The sequence below is a fragment of a genome, unplaced genomic scaffold (assembly GCF_019419815.1).
Source record: "Pyrus x bretschneideri cultivar Hongxiangsu unplaced genomic scaffold, Pyrus_bretschneideri_v1 Contig15, whole genome shotgun sequence".
NCBI lineage: Eukaryota > Viridiplantae > Streptophyta > Magnoliopsida > Rosales > Rosaceae > Pyrus > Pyrus x bretschneideri.
In genome coordinates, this window is record NW_025999446.1 from 185,532 (window position 1) to 210,432 (window position 24,901).

At 33.9% G+C, this 24,901-nt stretch overlaps 2 protein-coding genes across 2 annotated transcripts; both read right to left on the reverse strand.

Moving 5' to 3' along the window:
- Positions 1-1,679: 1,679 nt before the first annotated feature.
- On the reverse strand, positions 1,680-3,568 carry LOC103945276 (transcription factor RSL2). The gene is made up of 4 exons (XM_009355826.2): positions 2,963-3,568; positions 2,617-2,865; positions 2,386-2,517; positions 1,680-1,775 (listed from the first exon to the last, which is right to left on the reverse strand). Exons 1-4 carry the CDS (start codon positions 3,566-3,568, stop codon positions 1,680-1,682), a joined length of 1,083 nt encoding a protein of 360 aa, XP_009354101.2.
- An 8,792-nt stretch (positions 3,569-12,360) lies between these two features.
- Positions 12,361-15,535, reverse strand: LOC103945277 (adenine phosphoribosyltransferase 1, chloroplastic). The gene is given in 7 exon segments (XM_009355827.3): positions 12,361-12,667; positions 12,779-12,837; positions 12,916-13,065; positions 14,562-14,654; positions 15,012-15,122; positions 15,402-15,486; positions 15,488-15,535. Coding segments are annotated over 7 exon segments (597 nt in total). The 5' UTR covers positions 15,530-15,535; the 3' UTR covers positions 12,361-12,610.
- Positions 15,536-24,901: the final 9,366 nt, after the last annotated feature.

Below are 24,901 nucleotides of genomic sequence, written 5' to 3' on the forward strand. Positions count from 1 at the left end.
TACATTTTCTCAAAACAAAAAACAAAAAAATTTAAGAACTAGGAATCAGCTGAGGCAAAAAGTACTATTATTCAAATTTAAAAAAAAATAAAAAATGATCTAGGGTTCTCCTTTCGGTTGAATATGTACAATATTATTAAGGAAACTTTAACGAAAAACTCCCGCTACTGTTCACTTTAATGAAAAATCATATTTTTACACTAAAAAGTCATTCCTGGTACTATTCACTTTACCCTTTATTTTATCCTTATCGTTAAAACTCAAAATTTTCATGTCATTTTCATTAGTTTTCCTTATTAAGAACCCATATTACAAGTTGTTATTAAATATATATATATATATATATATATATATAGTATAAATTAATTATAATTAGGGAATGAATGATTTTGCATTCATTCTTTTTTTCTCTTCTTGTCGATAAGTTTCTCAAACTGTATTTCGTAATAAACAAAAAAGGTTTAAAATAAAATACCAGTTCGTATAGAAAGCCCCCATTTCCAACAGTTGTTAGATGAGGGTTATTTTTGTCTGTAACTTGATACTGAAATGGTTAAGTGCTTAAAAGCAACAGATTTCTTCTGTGTTGCAGAACTAGAGAATTATGTTAAGATCGTTTAATCATTCATACGTAGCATCATAAGATGGTAATAAAGAGAATAACTAGTTCTGATTATAATTTTTAGACGGTGACAATTTATTAATCGTAAAGGGGGACAAATAAGTTCTCCAATAGAAGACACAAACATTATCCTTTTAGATTGTCACAGATCTAGCTACTTTTTTCATGTAGCTAAAGCTGAGGGAAGACAAACGTCGCTTGACATTGATCCACATATATATACTTACATGCAAGATCAGAAATATATACCAAGTTTAAATTCCCATCTCATAAATATAGTGGAAGAGAAAAAACACAAATGCCTTGCTCTTTTCATCTTCTCACAGCAAATGATAACCCTAGATTTATTCTTTTTTGTAATTGATACCCAGATTGATTCTATTTTGAATTAATTAATTACATTATTTTCTTTATTAACCATTATCGTTGACTGTCAATACTAAACAATGTCGCACGAAGCTAGAAATCCATCTGCCAACTTCCAATGAACTGTGCACTTTCACATATGTTTTGGATCTTCATCATCAGCATCTGACATCAAAGATTCTATTCTCAATATTTATGCAAATTAGAACCATTAACGTGAAGATAGTTATTAAATATAATTTTATTGTGTATCCAAGGGGTCGCATGTCTTAACGTTCAGTACATCCGAGATTTTTCATTGTGCCACGAACATGGTTCGGTACATAAATTGTAATAATATAATATGTTGAAAACTTGATTAAATAACCAACTATATTATGATACTTAGTGTATCAGCTGTATTCTCGACATATTGAACAATTTTTCCACCCTATAATGCTGAGGATCAACTGAGTCCATACATGGTCATAAAAATCTGATCAGAGGATTTTCCTCGTGATCGAAACTGGAATTTATTTAACTTAAAAACCCCCATTACAAATTTAGGGAATTAAATTAATTAATATACATTCATTATGTTCATATATATATATATATATATATATATATGTCGATAATAATTAACAACTAGAAAAAAAATGAAAAGGGCAAAAAAGAGGTAGAACAGCTTCCTGCTGCTGCTGCTGCTGTGTCATAAAAGTGGAGAGAGCTTTTGCAGGTCGAGAGCAATATCCATTCCATTATAAGCAATGGGAGCATACATCCACATATCATCTGAGCTTAAAAGCTGCAATATACAACAAGACAATTAATTAATAATCAAAGCCATATGACGAAGAAATTTTACAATTTAGTAAAAGAGTAACGTTCAAAAATAAAATCGGTTACAAAACTTTTAATAAGAACTATAACCTAAATACATCATAAACTGCATGTAAACGATGAATTAGTAGTGTTTTATTGCCTGTCTAGTATCCTCATCTAGTTCTATTTTTAATTAACAGTTTGTCACTTGTTCTGTTTGTGCATGAGTAATGTTATTCTTACCATAATTTTATACCATATTTCTTTACCATTTTAGGTGGCAAATGAGTTGGACAAGCTGCATCATTTAATTTCAATTTTTTATTAAATAAAACACTAAAATAATCTTAGGTGATAGAAGAAGACTTTTCGTATACCACAATCATCATTTAATTAACAATCTTTTTATTAATTATTGATTAACATTTTGAAATTAAATGCTAATTAATTTAGATGATGCGGCTGTCCACATCAGATGCCACCTAAGGTGGTCTACAATTGTGGTACAAAAATATGGTAAGAATAGCATTATTGGTTTGTGCATGCTTCCGTAGTTAAAACTTAGAATTGTAACAGTATTTTTTAATTATTACCTTGATTTGGAGCTGCAAAAACTTGACATAGTGAACTGCCTCTTCAAGCATTGTGCTAATGTCAACCTTTGTTCCATTAGGGACAAGATGCTGTAGGGTTCTTAGTCTCTCATTGATTCTCTCTCTTCTTTTCTGCAAGATCCAATCAAAACTTGACTCGTAAGAAACTGTATAGGCATGTTTGGTAAACATTTCGTTTTTTTACTTTTGAAGATATTGCGTATTACTTACCCTAGCATAGAGGCTCTGGGGATCAGTTGCAGACCCTCTATTGGCTCTGGTCTTCCCATTCAAGTTAAGGGTAGATGAAGCTTTGGGGTCTGAAGTTTCTCCTCCATTGATCTCCAGAGAACCATTATCACCCTCAGAGGTGCAAGAACTTGTGCTCTGCAGCCTCTCTTCTTCATCTTTGAATTTCACATCTGAATTACCCTTTTGCCCCTTCTTTGACCTTACATTATTTTTCTTACTTTTTTCTACCTGCAATGTGTGGAATTCACAGTTAGAAAACTGCTTCACAAATACTAGCCAAGAAACAAGTTTTTATCAAAAGTTTGAATTTTTAAATGATTCTTACATCTTTCGATAGACGAGGCTTCTTCTTCGGATTGCTGTCGGATGTGTCGTTGCTGGATTTTTCCGGCGCATCATGCACCCTTTTGAGCTGCAATTCCTTTTCAGGAACCGGAACAATAGCCGGCTGGCTATCACTGCCCGAATCCTCTTTGTTGCACTCACTTCCATGCATCACAATGTCGGAAAAAGTCGGGACGAAGGAGGCGAAACTCTTCCCATCACGATTCATATAAACATCCATGGATTCAGAGACATCAATATTACCCACTGGGAAATTGCAAGAATTACTAAAGTAGCAATTTTCCTGGTTCAAAATGGTAGTAAAAATGCCATGATTATGGTCACCATAGTTACAACTTTCTTGAGAAGAAAGATAGTCCACATTAGAGTTGGGACTCTCTGAAGAAGGATGGTGAAAAAAGGTTTCAGCTCCAGGAATATTGGGGTAAAAAGATTCTCGGGTTTCAAATCCCATTCCCTCATTGTGCTGGAAAGGGAATGAATTTCCCTGGGAAAGAAAATGTGGTGTGAACTCAACCTCTTCGGAAGTAAACAACCTGCTCAAGGATTCCCATTCCCCATCAGCAAAAACACCAACAGATTCCATTTCTTTTCGGGAGAAAAGGAGGATCCCAACAAAATCGATGAAACGAAAAAAGAAAGAAAGAGTAGTGGACTTCTGTATATTTTTTTTGCTCAAATGTTTGCACTGAGGACAAGCAAAGGAGTGGAAACACTTATATACTCAACCCTAGAGGGGGGCCGTCACAAGAGAATTTGACTTGCAATTGTAAAATGTAATTGTTAATTCCCAATTATTGTTGTTTGGATGGGGGGTTGGTGCTATCAGGAGTTCACTGTGGGCCCACAACCAGGCAAATTACAGCTCATGAGAAAGCCAAGTTCATGCAATGATGTGATTAAAATAAGAAGATGGTTCAATGGGATTAAACCACATAAGACCACGAGAAAAACTCAAAACTAGCGTCATTAGGAACAAAAAACCAGTCCAAAGCAATGATTTGTTTAATTATTAGGTTAAGGGTTCTCTAAACTAATATAAATCATACATGTACACTAAGGGGTGAGGGATTTGGATTAAGCTACATAATGAGTCAATCACAATAATTTGGTTTTGAACTAATCATCTGCCGGAGTTTAACTTAAGACCTCTCACTTATAAATAGAGAGTAATATCGTTAGATTGTAATACGAAGTGGCCACATCAAACAATTAGGCTATCCAGTTTAGAGTTCTCTAAACTAAATTAAGTTGTGAGAATGCTTAAGACTGAATTGAGAAAGTAATTAAGAACAGCAAGCGTAAAATAATTAAACAATCAGAACGTGGATGGTGTCTTGCTGAACATTATAATACAATAGAAACCATTGGATTGGCGGAATAAATTAAGAAAAATATGGAGGCAGAGGACGGCCGATTTTGGAGAAGGACATCGTGGGAGCTGAGTCGGACATTCTCTAAAGCATTCAAAATCCCGACAAGGGAACCGCAGAACTCGTTCTTTGTCTTCACCTCGTAAACCCTAAAAAACTCACAGTACTGTATGTATATATCTAATCTACCGCGTCAAGTTAGCCTTATACAACTAATCTGTGAAGTTAAATATCTGGTTACAACTCATTATCATCTCTTCCATATCTCTAAGTACTTCAAAAGTCAGCATGTGTTTTTGGCCTGCCATTTGATCTACTGCTTTATATTAGCTAGGTCTTATCATTGTTCAAAATTAATGGTGGCTTCAGAAATTTTTCTTTACGAGAAAAGATATAAAACCCTAGGAATGAGTGGCAAGGATCGTAGGACCATATATGAGGGTTATTAGCCACACTGCCTCCAATGTGGATTTGCCAATGATCACAACCTTCAAGATTTTGAACTTGGTTGCATTGTTTAAGAGCTTAATCAACCCTTGTTAATGTTGGTGGAAATTGGAAGCAAAATGATTTATTATGGAAGTATTCTTTTACTAAACTGTCTGACACATAAAAATTCTCTCTTCTCACAATCACAGCTTTTGTTTTCTTAATAGAATGTCTGGCAACATAAGCATTTTACTTTAGGAAACCATATATGAATCAAAACTATCGACGAAGTTAAGTCTTATCTGAATGTGTACACATGACCAAGTTTGCTACATAAACAAAAGATACGATAAAATTAGCATGATGTTGATTGGGAAATTATCAGAGAGGTAGCCAACAACATATATAATCCAGTATAACTCGATCTATAGATGCATGGTTCTTTTGTATGTAGACATAGAGTTTTACTTTCAAGATTCGATTAAGCAGACAAATGCAAAGCCTCTAGGGTTTGGGGAATGAACAGAGAGCACGTACCCACCTGTCCCTCACTAAAACTTTTGTCCAGCTGCGAGTCTTGCGCTCGAGTTCTCAAGTCTCACGCGTCAGAAAGAGACCATTTTTCTGCATATATTATTTGAAACTACATATCTGTTGTTGGGCGAAAGTTCGATAAGGTCTTCGTTATTCTTTGGAAATTTGGCACCGGCCATTGCACGACCTTCGAAGAAACAAAAATAAAAACTTTATACCCTAACACATAAGCAAAGCAATTGTTTTGGGGAATAAAATCTACACACCCATATTTTGAAAACACCCCAAAAATCTGATTTTATTCCTTAATCAGAGATCAATAAAACTCTGTCTGGCCAATGCATTCTCCTCCTCCCACGATTTCAAGGGTTGGAAGTTTACCTTCTCTATCGCATTAATCCAAGGAATGACAACTATATTATCTTGTTATGTTTCATCAACTACCAAACTAAACCTAATTCATTCATGGTTTTTGTCCTAAGCTCAAGCCACGTGACCCTTGCATGCCAATGATTTCATTTTTTTGGAGTGCATTTTAGCTCACCCTCTTAAGTAGTGGTAACGTTCATCATCCTATTTATCATCATTTGATGAGTTTAAATTTTGAGAGTTGTGTTGATCCACTGCACAAATCTCAAAATTTATACTCATCTAATAATCATAAATATGTAAGCAAAAATATTTCCCTTTTTTTGGTTTTTTCTCTTTTCATTTTATGAGAGAGAATGATAAAATTGTAAACTTGCATTAGGATTTACCTCAAAAACATGCATAACCATTAAGCATCTTGGCTTGGTCATATACTTCTATCAACATATGTTTTTAGAACGGATTAGTGATTTCTACACACCCTTATTTTCTTCCTACACATCTATTCTATATCGATTTCTCGTAGTTGGATTGAATAAATAAAAGAATGTGTTGAAGAATAAATATGACGTTTCCTTTTGGAAAATATATAGTAGGACTTCAGTTAAATGAGAGGAAATTGTCATCTATCTTCAATTAAACACATAGGGACTTTAAAATAAAAAATCTGTAGTGAGTAAGATATTTCTTGTAGTGGCTAAAAAATGGTTTCACTATAATATTTATTCTGTATATTATATATGTACACATGAAGTCCGTGATGAATATATTTGTGTTCATGATTGATACCATTTTAATGCCAACATGGGAACACCACGTTGCTGTTTGTGAGGAATTTGTGTTCATTATTTGACACCATTTTAATGGTACTTATTCACTTATTATAATTTGAGAGAACCATGCATCGTATCGCATCATGTTATTACTTAATATTTATCATATTTAATGTTACTTATTCACCTTTTATAATTTGAAAGAACAATCGTATCGCATCACTTGATGGTACTATACTATTACTTAGTATTTATCATATTTAATGTTACTTATTCACTTATTATAATGTGAGAGAACGATCGTATCGTATCACTAATATTAATGACACTTAATATTCATCATTGTTTACAACAAATTGCAATTTGATTCATTGATTCAACATCATGAACTGTCATTTGATGGTTTCTGATTTAATTAGGTCATTATTTGCATGCATAATCCTTCAATCGGTAATTGAAACTAGATTAGTCAAATTATTAAATTACAATGAAAATGGATCCTATGTCTCATATTTTTAGTTACCACTTAAATGTATTACTTATAAGTGTGCCAAATGTTGAAATGAGTAGACATGGTAGTCCAAAAGAAAAAGTTACTCGGATCAAAAGACAACCAAGTGTCCCAAACAATGAGCATCTAGTATCTACACACACCCAATCGACTTGAACATGTATGATATAACCAATTTTCTTCCAAGGTACGTACCACTAAGTGACTTAGAAAATTAACGATTACATTTTTGCATAAAAGGATCTAATTGATCTTTACAAACAGTTAGATCTTGCATAAATTAAATTCGTACTATCGAAATCTAATTAATCTTTACATAGTTAGATCTTGCATAAATTAAACTCGTACTATCGAATAATACGCATCATTGTAACCAAACCCTAATATTACTTGACTTTGAGCATCAAATTTCATTAACTCTTGGTTGGAGAAAAACATGACTTTGAGCATCAAATTTCATTAACTCTTGGTTGGAGAAAATTTAAAGTAAATAGACGTATAATGTTTAAGTAGCTTGTATTTTTAATTCCTCTAACCAGTTAATTAAGAACCACACGTCCATTGCACTTTTAGCTTGATAGAGAGTTAGAGACCTAAAACAACTAATGGAGACTTAAATTAGGAGTAAAGATGCACTAATCCTTCCAAACTAATCACAAGGATAAACTTTTTTTCATAAGGAAATAAAAAGATGCGTCAAAGCTGCACTAATCTTTTGTTTTTTGTTGCTTCACCTTCGTATATAGCACATCAATTAAGTATCAAGGTTAACAGTTAGTTTGACAAAATGCAGAGTCACGGAGATTCTGGAAATATGAAATGTCAAACTAGCTTAGTCATCGGTAAAATGATAATACTTAGATACTGACTAGCCAGTAATCATTATAATATAGAACCTTTAAGGTAGGAATGTAGTGGGGCTTACATCATATCGAATTTTAACAATCTAAATCATCTATTTTTCAAGTTGAACCTCATAGATCATCCTTCCAAAATATTAGCCAAATCAAAAATATTTGAGGCATCCAATTAAGTTGAAAGAAATTGACGAACACTATTTTCTACGAAATACTGAAATTTCATCGTGACAATTAAATAGGCAAATGGTTTCAGATTGAATTGAATTTTTGCAAAGATAATCTATTAATTGAGACTTATTTAATAAGATATTTGGATCATTGAAGTTCGATGTAGTGTGAGCCCCACAACTAATCATTTTCCTTAAGGCTCTGCATTATACTATATTCACTTTGTGATGTGGCCACATTCACCTTTTTGCATAATAGAATGGTGATTAAGAAACCTGAGACCTCAACAGCAATTAATGGAGACTAAAACCCACCACATAACTTAATACATATATAATTAAGTTTACAAATACTATAAACACTTCGAAGTCAAAGACTATTCACTTTCTTATTTTGTTTTTTTTTTTTTTTCTGGAACTTTCTCGTCATATTTAATTTGTACAATTGTGAGTTACGATAATAATCAACTCGTAATTAGTCATCAATCTTAACATACGCCTAATCATCTCCAATTTTTAATTTAACTTTAGGCCTAATTGGATAAATGATCCTTGTGGTGACAAGGTAATCGGAAGATAGCCCTCATCGTAAAAAAATTAGGATTTAAACCCTTGTGGTGTTAGTCTGTTAACAAATTTAGTCCAAAAGTAATTTTTTTCATTTAATGTCTGTTAATTAAAGTGTAAGTACGTACTTTAACTTGTGCACCTTCTTCTTCCTCGCCTCTCTAGTCTGTCTGTTACATACACTCTACGATTAGGCCTTAACTTTATACCAAAGTTGTCATGCGTTTAAAAGAAAACAAGAAAATAAAATTCATGGTATTTTGTTTTCTTTCTGAAAAGGCAATTTGGCTGCTGCAAAATGCTTTGATTGGTTTGAGGAGCCCCTAATATTATTCAAAATCTCTCTTAGATCGATGGTAATTGTAATAGTTGAGGCGTGTGTGGTATTCTTTTTCTTTCATCAAGCTTTTTTCGTTATTATTAACTCAGGAAAAGTTTTAATGAGGCCAATCTTTTTCTTTCATCGAACATTTTCTCGTCTCGGATAAAGTTTAATGTCGTCACCTCTTTTGTATATGTGAGGTTGTTGTTGTTTATATTAGTGACCATTTTTAAGTTGGGCTAACAATACTCTCAAACCTTTGAATACATTTTTTTCTCTTTTCTTTGGGAAGTTTCAAGCATTTTCTTTTGTTTCATGGAAAGCTAAAAATAATTTCATTTGGTTTCTGTAATTAAATTTTAAGAGAACAATGAAAGACCAGTTCCAACTTCTAGATGAGTAGCAAAAAGACAAAAATAAACTTCTAGGTCGGACATAATGTACGAAAAACAATATTTTTTAATAGTTACAGATGGGCACAAGGGTTGGAAAAAAATCCCAAAAATCCCAAACCAAACCGAAAAAATCCCGATCCCAAACCAAAATTCCCGAAATTTTCGGTATGTCATCCCGAACCAAACCGAAATTTTCGGTGCGGGATTCGGTATTGCATCTCCATTTTTTCGGTATTCCCATACCGAACCGAAATAAATATTATATATATATATATATTATTTTTTAATTATAAGAGAATTATTTCAACCGTTCATTGTTTTAGATTTAATCTGTGCCGTTCATTTGTTTTTAGGTCAAATCCCCCATTTCAATTTTCACTTCCGTTCCATCAAGAGATTGAAGCGCAGCCACTGTGCCACCAGCCTTCCTTCACCAGAATCACCACCCAGCTTGGCTTATAACTATTATTTTTGCTTTTGAGTTTGTTACTTTATTTATTTTAAAACCTTGGCTTGTAACTATTATTTTTGCTTTTGGGTTGGTACCTAATTTATTTTTATTGCATGCATGATGCATGTGTAGTGGGCAGATTGAAACTTTGTTATTATTGAAACTTTGTGCACAAATGGGCAGTGGGTAGATTGAAACTTAATTTATGAAACTATGTCAAATTTGTGCAGTGGGCAGTGGGCAGTGGGCAAATTAGTAGAAATAACAAATTGGCAGTTTGGGCCCAAAAACATAATATGTCAAATTTTAGCCCAAAAGCATAATATGTCAAATTTTAGTCCAAAAGCCCAAAAGCATTTCGGGATTCCCGATTTGTCCCGAAATCCCGAAATTATTTCGGGATTCCCGAAAATTGGGATTCCCGAAAATTTGGTTTGGGATTGGTATTGAATTTGGGATTCCCGAAAATTTCGGTTTGGGACTCGGGACAAGGGTTTCGGTATGGGATCCCATACCGAACCACACCTACCAAGAAAGAGAATCTTTACTAGAGAATGAAGTGGAACAAAATTAATTTATCTTAGTTTTTTTTTTTTTTTTTTTTTTTGTTGCTTTGATATTTTGTTGCGTGTATAATGATACAAACTCACCTCGTAATTGTAAACACCATGATTCCTACCCTTTTCATTTCATTGGTCTCACTTGTGATCACGTCGTTGCCTATAATGATTGTCAAGAGAGGAGCTGATGTTTACTTCAAGGAAAGCAGCATTCACTGGCGCCAATCCAGTTGGTCGAGACTGATGATTTTTCATCAAAAGCTCATTGTTGTGCTCAGCTACAAGGAGTACTAAGATCAATTGATTGTACTTTATAAAACCACGCTCTCTTATTGCTATTGCATGAGCACATTAATGGCATAAAAATATTGAATGTCTTTCCAGCATGTATGCTTCAGTAACATTCTCCCCACAAAGATTTATTTGGGAGTTGATCCTAAACATTGCAAAATTATACTGAGCGGCTAACTTAAAATCCTTGATTCGTAGGTATGTCCAGTCATAACAAGCTCTTGGGAGAATCACCACCTTCTAGTGATTATATCTATTTGTCAAGGCATTCTAGAGAGCCAGTGGGTCCTCAACCATTAGGTATTTTCAATCCTTCATGGATGTGGTGACAAATGATCATGGCTTTCGCCCAACCTTGGAAGGATGTAGTGCTTCCTTCCTTGATAGTGTCCCAAGATTGTATGCCTCAAGATGGATCTAGGCATCTACAATCCAGGTAAGGCAGTTCTTTTCAATGATGTCAAGGGCGACAAAATCAAACTTTGCAAGTTCACCATTTTCTTTTCTAAAAAAAAAAAATAAAAAAATAAAAATAAAAAAAGAGATATGCAAGAACTTGCAGTAATTTGGATTCCGGGGAGCGTAATGCTTTTTTTTTTTCTTTTTTTTTTTAACTTCTGGTTCTTACAAAATTTTCATATTTGATCTTCAAGTGAAAATGACAAGCACTCGAAACTTTGCGCTCAAGGTTTACTTAACTAAGAGATAAATTAAAAACGTTAGGTAGCTAATGAACAAGGAGGGCAATTGTATCGCATCATTCTAAAGTTAGCATTAAAATTAAATATAAATCTTGGGTTAGTAGTCAAGACGGTCCATTCAAGTTAGCAATAAAATTAACATAAATAAGTACTGCGTTAGAAGTTAGGAATTGCACCAAATAAGTACTGCGTTAGAAGTTAGGAATTGCACCAAATAAGAAGTAAAAGATATAAGTGGTTATTAACGTGAGGAATAGGAGAATGCATGGTAGTAACAGATCTTCATTGTAGTGGTGAGGGATCACAAAGCAAGTGATGAAGAGAAGAAGAGAAACAGTAAAATCCTTATGGGAATCATTTTGATGTGAAGGAAATAAAAACTGGTTAGAGTTTAGAGTTTTGTACTGAAAACATGTTATAAATTGGCAAAAGAGAGATAATTTTTGTTAGAGGATGAAGTGGAATAGGATCAATAAAATTATTCTTTTTTTTTTTTTTTTCTGTTATGATATTATGTGTACAGTACGAACGTCCCTCTTCATATACAGGTTTTTCATAGACAAAAATGTAGCAAAAGTTTGAAAGCTATTTTCTTTACACAAAGTCTTCAAATGAATAGTGAAATATGAATTTAACATGAACCGTCTAATTTTTTCAACACATTTTGTGTTTCCTGAATTTAAAATCTTCATGTGGACCATCCACACATTTACAACATCAATAATATGCTAGGTTGAACAAATTTGTAAACTATATGATGTGTCTCTAATAAGGAATAAATACGTTAATCAACACTTAATTAATAATCAAATCATCAACAATCAAATTATTTAGTTTACAAAATTTGATCTCCCTAGCATTACATTTACAACATTAATCTTAATTAAGAACTTAAAAAAAATGTTGTCTCAGCCAGATGGCCTAAACCTAATATGCTTAACTCCCGATTGATGATTTAGATAAAAAGAATCTACCGAGAACGGAGGGATGCAATTCGAGAATACTAATTTTTTATCAAGGGTAGAAGAATATTCGAACTTGAGGTCTCTTTATGTCGGAAGAGAGAAATACGAGATAACCAAGATAATTTCACGTTGGTGATTTGATGTTTAATTCATCCGTTAACAAATATTACCAGATTTATAAGTGAAGACAGGAAAACAACTTATTTCAGCAACTTATTTCTGCATAGTATATAGTACGTACATATACCAAGTTTGTTTAGCTCTTCAATCACCCAACGTAAACAAACCGATAACAACCGTACGCCGCTGCTACCAATCAAGTTGCTCTTCTGAAAATCTGCAGCCCAACAGAAACCATGCTCATGCGTCTCCGCTAACTAGAACAAACAATGGTTTCTCCCCCAGTCGTTCCCGACCCTGAAACAATCCATATAAGCACATCAGTAGTGCATTGAAGTACCAAAAAATGCAACGAAATCCAGATTCCATCTTCGGCACCAACTAATCAAGGGTGTTTTAATGTCATACCTTTAGTTCTGGTAATTCAATTACACAGGCACACTCAACGACATGCACCCCTACACGCTCTGCAACAAAAAAAGCAGACATGTGAGTTGTGCAAGCCATAAGCATTTAGACATGAAGTTTGTGGTTTGATAAACTACCAAGTAGCTTGATGGCAGCACCCAAGGTTCCCCCAGTTGCAATGAGGTCATCTATGATCAAGGCACGTTCACCCGCTTCTACAGCTCCCTCGTGCATCTCCATAATATCTGTTCCATACTCCAAAGAGTACTCTTCAGAAATAACCTTCCCTGCAGAACCATAAACATATGAGATTACATGCCATCTTGAGAATTATATTTATTGAAAGCACATCATACTTGATGGGTAATTAAATGTAAAATAAACTTCACATCCAGAACCACACTGTTCATGATTTCTTAAACAGTTGGTGGTTAGGAAAAGCCATTAGATACAATAACACTTCTTACCATGCAAAGGAGCAAACTTTCTGAAGGAAAAAAACATATATTTAACACAGCGCTCGTTATTTATTCATTGTGATATTTTTAAAGCAACAGTGAGTTTTGGCGTCTACTTATTTGTTACCAGATTCACTTTCACTCTTTTTACCATTTCCTAATCTAAAGTCAGAACAGCAAAATTAGTGTAACTAGACTGAAAATCATAATATGAATGTCTGCTTTTGATGTAATTTATGCGCGTTAAGAAGATTACTCTTGTATTATCGAGAGTGATGCAAAATCACTATTCAAGGGCATAAACACTGATTACTGGTACTCAGAATTTCTCAACATAACTGTGTATAGCACTATGTCTAACATATGGCTAAGAAACTAGCCTGTAATTGGATCAGTTAACATTTGCATTGTAAGGAAAGATGTATAGATGATCAATCCATCCTGTGAATTAAATAACAATCATGTTTTGAATTACATCACGAAGACTATCTATCGAGATGGGGTAAAAAGTAAATTAAACTAAGAGTTGGTTTAGTATTGTTGTGCTTTTTGAAAAAACTGATTATGCTAGTGTAGTGAAAATAAACAGCTGTAAAATAAGTTGTTAAGAGTTTGGTAAACTTTTTTTTTTTTTTTTTTTTTGTGAAAGTGCTTTAAATAAAAAAAATAGCAACTGAGTGTTTGGTAAACTTTTATATAAATTGTTTTGAATATATTAAAAGGAAAACTAATAAAAAGAGTTTGAAAATTTTGAGTTTTAATGATAAGGACAAAATAAAAGGTAAAGTGAATAGTAACATAATTGACTTTTTAGTGTAAAAATGTGGTTTTTCGTTAAAGTGAACAGTACCGTGGACATTTCGTTAAAACTCCCTATATTAAATGATTAAAAAGGATATAGTATTAATATGATATAATAATTGTTAAAGACAATAATGTAGAGGTAAAGATTATAATTTTGCAAAACATGTAAAGGTAGACTTACCATTTTCAAATTCATTAAATGAGCATTGATTACTATGCTTTGAAAAAAAAAAAAAAAACATTTTTTTAGAAGTAGGGTAGGCCCTACTTTTGTTTTTCTACTTTCATTGACAACAATTTTTTATAAAAACACATTTTTTGTTTTAACAAACACATTTAATGTTTCAAATTTTTTAATAAGCTGCTTCTTTTAAAAGCATCACAATCCCAAACCAATCCTAATTCTCCCAGGACGCCAGTCACTCACCAATGATTCCCTCGAATCCTGCTACAGTGAAACTTCTCAAAGCTCGAAAATTTATGCAGTTTAAGAGGAGGTAAAAAAAGGTGTGATACATTACCAGGCAACTTGTTTGGTTTCCTCATGGGCACAAATTTTGCCCCAATGGCCAAGGCAATAGGAGGGCCAAATATAAACCCTCTAGCTTCAACACCTGCATTATGTCATAATAAAACTTCAAACTATAAACATAAGAGATTTTTTAGTGTGATTAGAACACGGGATTGTACAATATGTGTCACTATACCAATAGTAGAATATGTGTATTAAAAAGTTAATAACTTAAAAAATACAATTTCTCACCACTTATATAAAAACATGTAGTGTACTATCTAAATTCCCGTCACAATGAAAAATTTCTCCATAAACATAACCCAACATTCAGTGTATACAATACAACGAAACAGTCACTAAATCAGTAAGAATGCGCAACTGAGCTTCCGTTAAAATTTTGTGAACAGACCAATTCAGGATAAACTGGCTAAAAGTGAGAGAGCATGTATTTAATTACCTGCAACAACAGAGATTTCTTTGTCTTTGTACCTCTCAACAAACAAATCAATGGTGTCCTTGAAAGCCTTGGTATCCAGGAGCAACGTGGTAATATCATAGAACAAAATCCCTGCCATAACAAGTGAAGCCAAGCACAACTCACACAATCGAACTCACAAAAACCTCCATTCGAGACCAGAAATCAAGCAAAACCCAAAATTAAACACTACCCAAATGACAAATTGGACCCAACAGCAAGTAAAAATCTCGAAAAACCGATTGAATCGAACCCAACAAAGAAAAAAAACATTTCTACTAACTTATCAGAAAGCAAAAACTAAGATAATGAAAATCAATGCAAAAGAAATTGAATACAAACAGCATATATTTATATATATATATAAAGTACCTGGCTTGGGGAAGTCGGGGATGACTCTGATAGCAGATGAAATTCTAGCAAGGCGAGGATCCTGACCGTCTTCCGCTGCCATTGATTGCTTCAACTTTCAGCGCTTCACTCTTACGCATTTCGGTCATTCCCAAATTTGGCGCTTGTCTTATAGGCGTTTTGGCACCAAGAAAAATGTTAGCGAGACTCTCAAAAAAGTGAACTCTCAATAGATTCTCTGCTACTTAATATTTTTAGTACAATATATTGTAATGTTGACACATAAAATGACATTAAAGTATAAAGTGATAAAGAGTTCATAAAGAGTCATACTTTAAGAAAGTTTTCTTAGCATTTCTCTCATTATTGGGATGGTTTCCTTTAAGTTAACTGTGTATTCTCACAAGAGAAAGTTAAAAAGTCACAATGATCGTTTAGAAATTAGGATACAACAGTTGTAAGATACAGCATTTATTTCATTGTATGTGAGGAAGATTTTTTGTGACGGTAACGCTATAATGTGGTGCTATTAATAAAATGTTATAATATAAATATATAATTAGGATTCGTTTGGAAAGTGTTTTTAAAATGATTGAAAACACTTTTAATGAAAATGTTATTAGAGCCAATCCTTAATATAACGCAAATGAATCTTGAAAAAACACTTCAAATGCATAGTGGCTTCTTTCAAGAAGCACTTCAAGGAATTTTTTTCTAAAAACGTTTTTGGTTATTTTAAAAGAACTTCCAAATAAGTAGTTAGACTATACAGGTTGATATGATAATTTAGAAACATATGAAACAATATCTATAAATAAATCCACTTATTAAAATATATGTAAATTCATATTAGCATCTCATATGCAAAATTTCTCGAGAGAGAAATAAATGAACAAAATAATTGAGTTTGAAATTAAAAATAAAAGCGCTATTGTTTTAGTATGTTGGTTAAAATTTAAAGGGAATTTTTATTTACACTAATCTAACATTTTTTTACACCTAACTTAAATTTAAATGTTAATTATCTATTTTACCTTATTGTATAATTACTATTAAGTACAAAATGAAATTAATAATAAAAATCAAATTTATCAATAGACCCACATACTATAATTAAACCCTAGCATCATCCTTTGTTTACCTTACGTTCATTCCGACTAAAACCCTAATAGCTCTAATAGAGAAAAACAAGTTTTTCTATTGATGGATGGTGATTTTGAAGTTTTTAATCGTCCAACTAAGGTATGACTCGATTTATGGATATTTTGTTTGTTTGCTTCTTCTTCGGATTAAATTTCATACTTTTTATATTATATTGTATTTGTTTTTCTTTGCCGTCTGTATGCACCCCAAAATACAAATGCAAAGACTTTTGATTAGTAATGCAAAGACATAAAACTTGATTCTTGGTACAAATAAAGATTGCTCAACCTTAACCACGAACTAGCAGGTGGCATGTCTTGCACCTTTTTTATTCGAAATAGCTCCAATTTGTTTATTTGTTTATTAACATAGCAGCAAAACACTCAACCCTATGTTACTTCAAAGTTTCTTAAAAGGTACATGAAAATGCTCAATTTAAAAAGGATTGAACTGGAGCTTGCATAACATTCTCTTGGTAAATTCAAGTCTATGGAATGATCTCTTGGATCCCAAGTCCATGGATGGGTTGTGCTAGCAGAAAGTAAAAAGCAGCCATGGAAATGCTAGTCATATACAGGCATATGCAATTATAGAGGGGCAAATGACGCCTCTTTGAAAAGAAAAAAAATCAATTAGAGATGTTATTTTATAAAGGGAATGGGTGTGAAGATAATTTTACATTTTGAATTGGGTTTAAGAGGGTAATTTAAATAATAAATTTGGGTTTAAAGATATATTAATTCTTTAATAAAACAAATATATGAGTGAAAAGAGTAAGTTAAATGTAGAAAGAAGTTAGATGTATTCAAATAAAATTTCCTAAATTTAAATATTAAAAGGCTGCCGTAAGTAGAACCGATAATTGATTTTTGTCCACTTACTAATAAAAATAAACGGAATTGTGCAGAAAGTACACAAAATTGCAATTATGATTTCCACTATTAGAAATGCCACTTGTGTGTGCTAACACTCTGGGAGATGTGAAAGACATACCATCTTTACGTCTCACTTTCGATAGGAAGTAGCAAAATTGATCGCATCTATATGCAAGTTGCCGATGGATAATGGTCTTCATAATTTAACAATTGAGTGTGATTCTCTTCGGATCGTGAAAGTTTTGAACCAGAGTTTTCCTAACATGTACGGTGGGGGCATATTGTGAAAGATTCAAAGGCTTTGCTTCTCAGGATCATTGGAGCTTTGATTGCCCATATGTGTTGCAAAGCTAATGGTTTTGCACATTGTCTAGGACGCTATGCTCCTCACAACAACTCTACCTTCTTTTCCTGGATCGAGGAACCGTCCGATTTCATTTCGAATTTATTATTGATGTGAGATATAGGTGCAATGGATTTCGATCAACGAATTAGGACTGAATTGTAATTTCATTATAGTCAACCCACAAGTACAACTCAATAGGCCCACCATGCCCAACTTAAAGGCCCACTTATGCAAATGCAAGGTAAGGATGAAAAGGGTTCAGTGTATGTCGCCAATGTAAGTGTATTAAAACACGTCAACATATGTCAAAGCAACCCTCTTTCTTAACTTTTTCCACATACAAACCCACTATCACATGCTATCACATGCTTCCAAACACACCACTATAACCATCATGAAGTAGTTTAGCAGTTGGAAATGATTTCAGGCTCGTCTTTCACATGACATATTTTGGATTTGATTTCTATCGCTAATAAATTAAATAACATTGGCTAGAGAGAGATTGAAATGTCTCTAAGTCTTTCCAACCTCTATAAAAGTGGATTGTCGTAGAAAAGTCAGCATCTAGTCTTCTATTTTATAGAAGAAATTAAAAAACACCACCACTTTTCTCATCACATTTTCTATTTCCTTCTACTGATCACTAGTAGTTTACACTAGTAAGAATTTTTTAAACTCCCCAATTTGTTGTAGGATGCCTTATGTCGATCTGAAGTAAATTACAATAACGATATATTTGTTATAACTTTGATATTTAATAGGCTTTTTAGCTAAAATGATCCTTGAGATTGTCCAACCTTCATTATTTTGGTCATTCCATTAAAAACTCTGTTTAGTGTCCCGGAGCTTTGGCTGGAAGTTTGGGTAATTTTTAAAGCTTCATAACTTAATAGTTTATTAACCCAATTAGACTCATAATATATCAAAATGAAGATAGGAAGGTGTAGAACAAGTTTAGGCAATTTTTAACGCTTCATATCTCAATGATCATTTCTATTGATTTTCAATATTAAAGATCAAAATGATTTGTTATTCAAATCTCATGAACCATTTTAACTAAAAAACTTATTTAATAATATCATAACTTATTGTGACACTATGAGCGCATCGTAGACCTTTTTGAAAATTTAATCTGTTTACAAAAAAGACTTTTAAGCTTTTGACATGAATATGTGTGCCGCCTGCTATGCCAAACAACATCGTAGGTAAGCAGTGACTTCACCTTGCGAGTTCTACCTATTCACTAGTCTTAACACTTATCTTTGCAGCCTAGCTGGCTGGCTCGAACGTAGGATTTGACATACAGAATCACTATTTGTACTATTGCGGCTGCTAAAACTTGTACATTGAAGTGGAAGTGGCTTAGGGAAAAGGATCTGTCTTGATCTCACTCGTTCATTGTATATCGTACGGTCAGAAATTATTTAAAATTTAAAATTTAAAATTAAATATGAATAACACTTAAATAAAACTGAGATCATGAGATCCCTAAGATCCTTAGGAAAAGGATCTGTACCGTGCGGTCAGAAATTATTTCAAATTTTAAATTTTAAATTTTAATATGAATAGTACCTAACGAAAACTGACCGCACGATGTACGATGAACGGATGAGATCATGAGATCCCTAGGATCCTTAGGAAAAGGATCCGGCGAGGATCCTTAGGAAAAGGATCCGGCGAGGATCCTTTTTCGTGGTTTAGGATCCTTTTGCGTGTGTGTTATCCACACACCTTTTTTTATCTTCTTTAATTCATCGTATCGGACGATCGAACATTAAAAAAATGTGTAAAAAATAAAAAAAAATATGTGAATATTACACCTCCTTCGGATATTGTGGCTGCTAAATTCCCGATACATGATTTGGATAAAAGGCATTACTGACAATGAAAGGATGCAATTCGAAAATATTATTTTTATGTCAAAGATTCAAACTTAAAGTCTTTTTTAACATTGAAAAGAAAAATACAAGACAACTGAGATAGTTTCACTTTGGTGACTTATTGCGTATAGTCCAATTTTATTTGATTATTAAATTAAGTCCAATGGCTCATTGTCCACATCAATTTATTGTTAAATTTTTATCAAAACTACCCCTTAATGATTAGTAAAATAATTAATACTATTCCTTAATTTTAAGCTTACTTTTTTTCTTCCCACATTTTAAACTTACTGTATTGTGAATTAATAATAATTGATTATTTATCTTTAAAATAATTCCCTACTTGTAGAATTAGTTTTAAAGCATATATCTTCTTCTATAACTCGGTATACAATTTGTGCCGTGTTCTCCTCCCCTTCTTCAATCTCCTTCTTTCTTCTTTCAGTTCTTATGATATCTTCGTCCTTTTTGAAATACAAGATCACAATTCTTTTATTATTCTACTTGTATTATAGATTATTTTATTTTATCTAACTATATATCACAATTTTTCTATCTCGAAAATAATTGTGTTATCTATAACAGCCCGTCCCTAAAAATGATGATTTTATAATTTTAATATGTGATTTTACGAAAATACCCTTTGAGGCTAGGGTGTTTGACTTCCGTTGACCGTTCAAAGTCACAATTAATGTTTCCGATTAGATTTTGAAGCTACGGACGCATAGGCAAAATCCGTTTGCGAGTCCAGATTATAACGGTATAACTACGAACATTAGAAATTGTTTCACTAAACTTTAGATTTAAAGGAAAATTAAATCCCACCATGTGGGAAGTGTAGCCAATTAGAAAATTAGGGAGGAAGGAGTGGACCAATCAGACAAAAAGGGGAAATGATCAATTAGGAGAAAGGGGTGGGCAGCCAATCAGGAGAGGGGATTTCCCTCTTCTCGTCAGCCACACCCACGCCCACAACCAAAACCGGTTTCGACCTGGTTCTAATTCAGGGTGATTTCCACCTAGTAATCCGACAAAATTCACCTATTCTCCACCTGGAAATCATCCCTTAACCTCCCTTCTTTCATTTTCACCCAAGATTAGGAGGAATTTGGTGGTAAATTGTTCTAAAAACCGGCAGTGGGTGCCGTGAGACATTACTCGGGATTCACTAATTGTGAATCAATCTCCTTCAATTACCACTACCAAAACACTTCCCTAGAACCCAGGAAGCCCAGACAGTGGTGGAGGCATCGGAGCAAGTTTGGAGGTCGAATCGAACACACCCAAATATAGGGTTTCCGACGGGTTTTAACCAAATTGAAGTTCTTCCCGGCCTAATTGGCCTTGGCCACAAGTGTGAAAGTTACTCTACTCATTGAGATCTTCATTTCTGTAAATTTTGGTAATTTTTTGAAATAGTTGAATTTTCCAGCGAGTCAGGACAGCTGACCGCCACCGGCGGCGGTGCGTGGTCAGTGGGCCGCCAATGCTATTTTTAGGCTATATTAAATGTCTTGAATTCAGTTTTGATATTTGAATGACGTAGGTTGATCATTGGAACCTAAATTCTCTACGATACGTGATTAGGTATTTATGTGAATCGACGATCCGACCGTTAAGTCGTTGCCAACCTTTGTTACCTTGTAGTACGTAATATTTGAAGAATGTAGGAACTTACAGATTTGGAATTCGACGTACGGATCTTCCCGAATTGGATTTGTAAGTTAATAAAATAAAACGTTAACCGCTAATCAGTTTTGGAAATTGGCGAAGATCCAATCGTTGGATCGTAATGAAATTTTAGTATGTTATTCTAGAAACATAATGTGGATCTTTGGAAGTCGCGGATTGGAAATTTGATATGCAGATCTTCCTGATCGAATTATACAGGGTTGTAGACCCTATCGACGGTTGACTTGTGGGCAATGAGTCTCAAACTATTTTAGAATGTCCTTGAGGATGTGCCTTATGTGAATTATGTACTCTATTCATAAGAGTTCTGAGATGTGATTCGATAATTGTTATAGCCGCCAATCGTTCGGGATGCCTCGATGTGCGTGCTAGTGAATCATAGCGTGGACTCCATGTGAGTGGATCTTTTCCTTCTTATTATATGTATATAATTGATTAGTTCTGCAAACGTTTCTAAATTAATTTATGCATGTCACATGCAAATAATTAATGTGAACTGCGAATGACTTGATCCCTGTTTAGGATACATAGGTAGTTTAACGAAACGTTGGATGCATCTATATAATAAATGAGACTAAATAATTGGGACAATAGCCTTGTTGGGGAATTCAGCAATGTGAGGGAGAGTGGTGCAAAATGTGAGATTTAACCTTATGTTTTGGTGGTTAAATGTTGGTTATAAATCAATGTATGAAGAATCGAGAAATTGAAGTAAGGAAACGTAAGTAGTGATAGTTAATTAAACTAGTGTCTAGTTGAGCTTATCACCGATAATTATTCCCAAAACTAAGTAGTTTAGAAGTGGGGGTTACAGATTATGCATTTCACACTATGTTATATTATATATATTTGGAAACACTATGAAATGTTTGGGTTTAGATTGTATCATGGCATATTCATATGTATATTACATGAATCTAATTATTGTAATGCTTTGAAGTGCCAAATGATGTTGCGGATGCTCAAGTGAGATTCAGGTAAGTAGGGGTGGGCATAAAAACCGCCAAACCGCAAAACCGAATCGAACTGTAAGAAAAAAAATCGAAAAAAACCGTGTTGACCGGAAAAGTTAACTTTGAGTGAAAAACCGAACCGAACCGTTCAAACCGGTTCCGGTTCCGATTTCGAATGACCAAGAACCAGCCGAACCGAACCGAACCGTTTTATTAATAATAAATAAATAAATTATATATACACACACATGTCATGGTATAATAGGTTGAAAAATAGGTTGAAAAATTGTGTACAGGACCTGCTGCTTCTTGCTTGCTCTCTGAAGTCTGAAAACCTGCAATTTGTTTCATCATTTTTTTGTTTGTTGACTGATTGACCAATGCATATGTATTTTAGTTGTCTCTTTTTGTTGACTTGGTGCCACTACCAAAGACATTTGCATTAAAAAAGATGTGTTGTATGCAACTTTATGTAATCAGTTTTAGAAGATGTATTTGAATACATAATGATTTGGTGTTCAAATAATTTATTATTAGGAACCGTAAACCGCCAAGAATCGAATCGGAACCGGTGTAGACCGAACCGTAATGTTCTAGTCATAAATTTAATTGGAACCGCACCGAATCGAACCGTTAATATATTTCGGTTCCGGTTCCAGTTTAGGGGTGGAACCGCACCGAACCGCACCGTGCCCACCCCTACAGGTAAGTACACTTTGATGATAATGATGGTAGTGAGTACGATTGTGTTGAGATATATTAGAGCTTATAAACTTACACCTCGGTGTTAGTGCTCCCGCCCGTGGCCAGGGCCTAGCCTTCACGTGATCGTTCACCTCCCGCACCACACGTTCATCTTAAATTCAAGGTAGGTGTCAGCCTGTCATACAGACCACATTAGGTGGTTCCAACTCGTAGGTGACTTAATATACTTCGCATAGCCTTCACATGATCGTAGCACTTGAGGGTATTTATTTACACCCAGCCTGTCGTATAGACCATTATAGGTGGTTCCGACTCATGTGTAGGGATATGTGATGAGCTATGGGTTCAGCCGTACAGGCCACAAGAGGTGGATCCAGCTGACATATTACTAAAATATGGATAAGTCATACAGGTCACTATAGGTGACTCCGACTTATATGCTAACCATGATTGATGAGATATGTGATGAGATATGAATAAATCATACAGGTCACTATAGGTGACTCCAGCTTGCGTGCTAATATGGTTTATTAAGCACATGATTATTTATATTGCTAATGAGATGTTGAGTAGTATTATACTTTTGAGTTTACTGTTAGTATACTTTTGATTTCATACTTTTACGTAGTAGGATTTGCTTGAAACTATTCAAGTTTTACGGCGAGGGGTTACTATCTTTGAGAATGGAAATGATTTTGAAAATCTTTGTTTTGACCACTCATACTTTCTATTTTTACACCCCTCCAGGTTCTAGTAGTATGGTTCCGTATCGACAAGGACATGTGGCACTCCCAGTTCTAATGGCTTATATTGATGGTATAATTATTATCTTTGTTCACTGTACTTGTCTTATGCTTTGTATCATGTGTGAAATGGGTCCATACCTGCTCACCGCGTAGTTGTGTATATAGACATTTTTAAGTTTAAATTTATTCACACTTTACACATTATCACATTCTATGGCTTCGTCACCTTCCGAATGTCGACCAACACAGCTCGATTCGGAGTCCTAGTGGACTTTCCGGGTTGGGGTGTGTCATTATCTACCTATACGATATGTTTTTGCTCATACCTTGACAATGTTTCTTTTAATTTTGATTAGGGTTATTATACAAAAATGATCCCTGAGATTTGCATGATCAATAGAAATGATCCCTGAGATTGTCCACCATCCATGATTTTGGTCCTTCCGTTAAAAACGATTTTGGGTAATTTTCAAAGCTTTGTAACTCAACCGTTGCTTAACCAAATTCGATCCATAATATATCAAAATAAAGATATGAAAGTTTAGAATAAGATTATACCTATTTGGAAGCCCAATGGTTGATGGAGATGGCCAGAAAATAGCCTGAAAGATGACTGGTCCGCGAAAAAACTGGAAAACTTGCTAGAAACTGGGTAAACTTTAAACATTCATAACTTCTTCAATAATCAACCAAATCGAGTGATTCAAAAACAAAAATAATACTTATTGACGAGACGAAGAGAATGGTACCTTTTTTGAAGGCTAACTCGCCGTGGTTTGGTCGGACAACGGCTCGAAAATGGCTAACCATTTTCGAGTTAGCCACTTTCAAGCAGTTTTCCGGCCAAACCACGACAAGTTAGCAGTAAAGAAAGATACCATTCTCTTCGTCTCATCGAGAAGTATGATTTTCGTTTTTGAATCACTCGATTTCGTTGAGTATTGAAGAAGTTATGAACATTTAAAGTTTACCCAGTTTCCAGTGAGTTTCCCAATTTTCCCGCGATCCAATCACCTTTCAGGGTATTTTTCGGCTATCTCCGGCAATCATTAGGGTTCCAAATAGGTATAATCTTGTTCTACACCTTCTTATCTTCATTTTGATATATTATGAGTTGAATTTGGTTAAGAATCAATTAAGTTACGAAGCTTTGAAAATTGCCCAAAAAGTTTTTAACGGAA